This window comes from Apis dorsata, unplaced genomic scaffold (assembly GCF_000469605.1).
Source record: "Apis dorsata unplaced genomic scaffold, Apis dorsata 1.3 scaffold_374, whole genome shotgun sequence".
NCBI lineage: Eukaryota > Metazoa > Arthropoda > Insecta > Hymenoptera > Apidae > Apis > Apis dorsata.
The window spans coordinates 240,845-245,176 of NW_006263637.1; the positions used below are offsets into that span (position 1 = coordinate 240,845).

A 4,332-nucleotide genomic window follows, 5' to 3' on the forward strand; every position below is an offset into this window, starting at 1 on the left:
ATGCGTATCCCTTGCGGCATAGCATATATTTAACAATTTTTTTAAAGCTAATTTTTATTTATATTTATATATAATATTTATATATTTATATATTTATATATATATTATGTCCCAAGTTAGTGTGCCGCTTAAAAATATATATATGGCAGTTATCGAAACGCAAACGAATTCGTTTGCGGAGAAATATGAAATTAAAATAAACGTGCAGGGCGAGAAGTTGTGTGTACGTACAGTCGTTGCAAATGAACGTGCATCGCGCAATTGAGCTGTTTACAATAGATAAAACAAAGGCAAAAATTATAAATTATACAACGCTTATTTCCTTCTTAAGACGAGCAACAACACATATCAAATCACTGCATAAGCTCTGATAAAAGTTCTTTCTAAAATAAAAACATTATAGTTTCTATAACTTGTAAGTAATTTTATTTTTATTTCTAAACTTTTATCTAATATAATATAAAAAGATTAAAAAATTTACTTTTCAATTATTTCAACATTCTCTTGCAATTAAAACAAGAATATAAATATATTCTAAGGCATTATTTCTTGAGTTTTTAAAGCATTATTTCAACATTGAAATATTTAAAATATTAAAAAAGATAAAATATATATGGCTTGTAGAAAATTATAGAAAGAAGTACATAACAAATACATATTATTTCAAATGACAGATCATTTGTCGACTTTTCATATTTGACTTATTATATTTTGTTTCATGTAATGTAATTTCTCTTTATTTTGAACAGCATGAATTTAAGATTGAATTCTTATTTGACTTTCAAATATCTAGAAAACTTTTGCAGCAACATGACATTAATAATAAAATTACAAAGACAAATGATCGTCTTAATGACATTAAAAAAAAAAACAATATAAAATACCATATTAAATTACAGGATCTATCTTGTATTGTGTTATCATTATTGCGTTGCCATGCAAATATGCCAAAAAAGTAGAGAATTAATTTTGACGATCAATATCCATATTCGAGTAACTCGATCACGCTAACGTGGGACATTATCGAATGTGTGTATGTATGTATGTGTGTGTCATTTTCTCAACTAGCGATATATTGCAAAGTGTGTTCGAAAATTTTTTGAAAAAAATTTAAAAAACGCAATTAGAGACTTTAAATGGCCTACACGCGCGTGAAAACACATACAGACAGCTGCTGAAATATTTTCTATTAATTTTTTTTTTTTTTTTCTTTCTGGCGAATAATATTCGAAGATGATAGGCGTATTTCATAAAACGACACGAATGTTATAATAGCAAGTTGAATTGTCCTTCGATTCATTTTTTTTTTTTTAATTTTTTTTCAAACACCATGTCCGCGTGTATGTCTCCTAATTTTAATAATCAGCGTTGCTTTTTTTTTTTTTTTTTTATTTGTTAACCACGTAGAGCGACGAAACATTTCTTTTAAACTGTGTGTGTTGTGCTGAGCGGCTTATACCGAACTTCACTGCTCCAGTTTAGCTGAAAATTGGCAAACAAAGCAAACGTTAAATTAAAAAAGTGTTAACGCACCGTGCGTAGAAGGCATGTGTTCGTGTTTTCTGTTACAGTTTTATATGTAACAGGTAATTTTTTATAAATGAGGCGTAGAGCTAAATTATTCTTATTTATCTTTTTTATATTTTACGACATAGTTAATAATAATATTCATCATTTTTGAAAAAATTTAATAAAAATTATATGTGTACGTTGAAATCAAAACTTACATTTAAAATAGAAAAATTTAATCAAAAATGTACGTGTATTCTTTAACAAATATATTTAAAATAAAATTTTCTATAAATTCTAAAGTGTACAAAATAAAATAAAGCGCTCTAGCCTCTTTAAAATTTAATATTCATAATATTGGGCAAGAATAAGTGTTGAATATCCATAAACACAGTGTAGTCGATTTTTGACCTTTCCATTTTTTTTTTAAATTATTTGATCTCTAGTCCATTTTGAAATTTAATTCAATTTAAATCATACAATCCTTTCATTTATATATTTTTTTTAAAAATAATAAAATGGATAAGTTAAAATAGACCACCATGTATTGTATATGAAGACAATAGTACTACGTTTTAAAAATATCTTCTGATGCTGCTAAATGAATGCTATACTATCGCTCAATGACACGAGCAAATACGGATGCTACACACATAAATGTGGACAATTAAAGTAAGTTAATGCATGAACCAGCTCTGTCTTTTAGTTTGCACGCGTCTAAATGTCGCGTGAAGAGCCAAAAATTTACCTCCACAACAGTGTTATATCTTACTCAAAACCAAGATGACGATGTTCTCTGAAAGTTTTTTTCCGATCAGCAAAAAAGCGTGAACAAATGATATAATATGATGATATAATGAAGCAATGACAAAAGGATGGCCACAATATAATCCAACAATGATATACAGATAAATCATGTGTGTCTACGCATAGATAATAATAACATTACATGATACTAGAGCGAACGAAAGAAACGTTTCATGAAAAAGCAATGAAAAATGCGAATAAGAAGCACCTTGTGAACTGAGCTTTGGTTTGGTGACACGATTAAAATGATTGTGTTTCATATTCTCTTCTCTTCTTGAATACTTTCTAGAATAAGCCAAATATATTCGGTTTTGAAGTCTTGAAATGTTTTGTCGCTAAAGTACAGCTGTCGTTTAGGAATAATAATCATCCATCATCGCATTTCGTTGATCCGCAATTGTTAATGTTTCACTTTGTAAAAGTGAAATCGTTTCTTGATGGAATGCGATATTTTTTTTCACTTTGCTTTTAATCTTTCTCTTAGTTTTCTTTGATCCATATACATTTATACTTTCAAATATTTCAATATTCTTTGACTCTATTAATAAATAATATAATTCATAAAATTCTACAATCTTCAAATGCAATAATTTCTGAATTCGTTAATAACACATCAAAATTTTTTTTTGATACTCAATCATATATATTCTTTCGTTAAATTTAATTTAAAATATTATTTTTTTAACATTAAAAATCCATAGAAAGTAAAGTGAACAATTAACAATTTTTTTTTATTAAATTCATTAAAAGTTTTTTAATTTTACTTCAGAAATTATTATCACATCTATTTCTGATAATTAATTATTGTTATAGGAAAGATTTTCAAAAAAATATACATAACGGATAACGAGACATAACTGTAATTAGCGACTTGAATGAAAGGAACCTTATATAGGCGTGCATATGAAACACAGTTAAGCACTGTATATAGTTCTCATCTTTATAGAGAACTTATAAATATATATCATTCCGCATTCACAATTGGAAGAACATTCCTCTTGTACCTCTCGAGATGTACTAATAAATGAAAAAAAAAAAAAAAAAAAAAAAAAATGAAATCAAAAAGTGTAACAGAAGGAGAGAGAGAGAGAGAAATACAACTGGTTAAACGATGATCAATGAAAATCGTGCAGTAGTACGACGGTAAAAAAATGATCTAATGATTGTTTATGCGACTCACCGCAATCTCTCTAAATGTTGTTCCAATTGTGTACTGTTTTCTTACAGTTCATTGGTTTCACACTTTCTACTTTTTGGCTTTTCTAAAATATGATAAAATATGCAAATGTGATCGAATGAAATGGAAAAATGTCTGCCAGCGTTAAACGTATATCGTGAGATGGAAATGACATGGGAAAACCTCGAATCTTTCAAACAATCATATAATAATTTCATCGGTCCGAGGTGATCCTGCTTACTCATATATATATATATATATATATATATAACGATGAACAATGATATCGAGAAAAAAGAAACAAAATATATATATTAAAATACCTACAGCTTCGAACACGTATTTAATCAGGTCTTCGTTTTACTTTACTCTCAAACGTACTCGATGGCGAAATGCTAACGAAAAATTAGATTATTGGATGATTAATGCAAGAAAAAGGAAAAAAATGTTAGAAAGTCCATGGTTTAACATACACACCTTGTAATATCCATTACGAGCAATTTAACAATGCTTACAACAATTCACGTTAACAATTGTCACAGCACTCGTAATAAATAGATAAATGAAAGTGATTTAAAAAAAATCATCAGCACGAAAGAAACAAATATGAAAGAATTTTTTTTTTTTTTTATGAAATTGATGTAAATTAATTTAAAATGAAACGATGATTAAAAGCAAAGAAGAGAGGGATTGAACGGGCAAAAAGCTTTCTCGACCAAATAAATCTTCGTTTTCGTATCGAATTCCATGAACTTTGTTGTCTTTTTATATTACGTGATATGTCGACGTCACGTCATCACCCTTTTCTTTTTTTTTTTTTTTTTTTTTTTTTTTTTTTT

The 4,332-nt window shown here is 27.5% G+C and overlaps 1 protein-coding gene across 1 annotated transcript in view; it reads right to left on the reverse strand.

The window, feature by feature from the left end:
* Positions 1 to 1,193: 1,193 nt before the first annotated feature.
* Positions 1,194 to 4,332, reverse strand: part of LOC102673951 (spectrin beta chain-like) — a 29,362-nt gene continuing 26,223 nt past the window's right edge. Inside the window, 2 exon segments of the mRNA XM_031511958.1 lie at positions 1,194 to 1,482; positions 3,497 to 3,578. Coding sequence (XP_031367818.1) covers positions 3,563 to 3,578 — 16 coding nt within the window. The 3' untranslated portion in view covers positions 1,194 to 1,482; positions 3,497 to 3,562.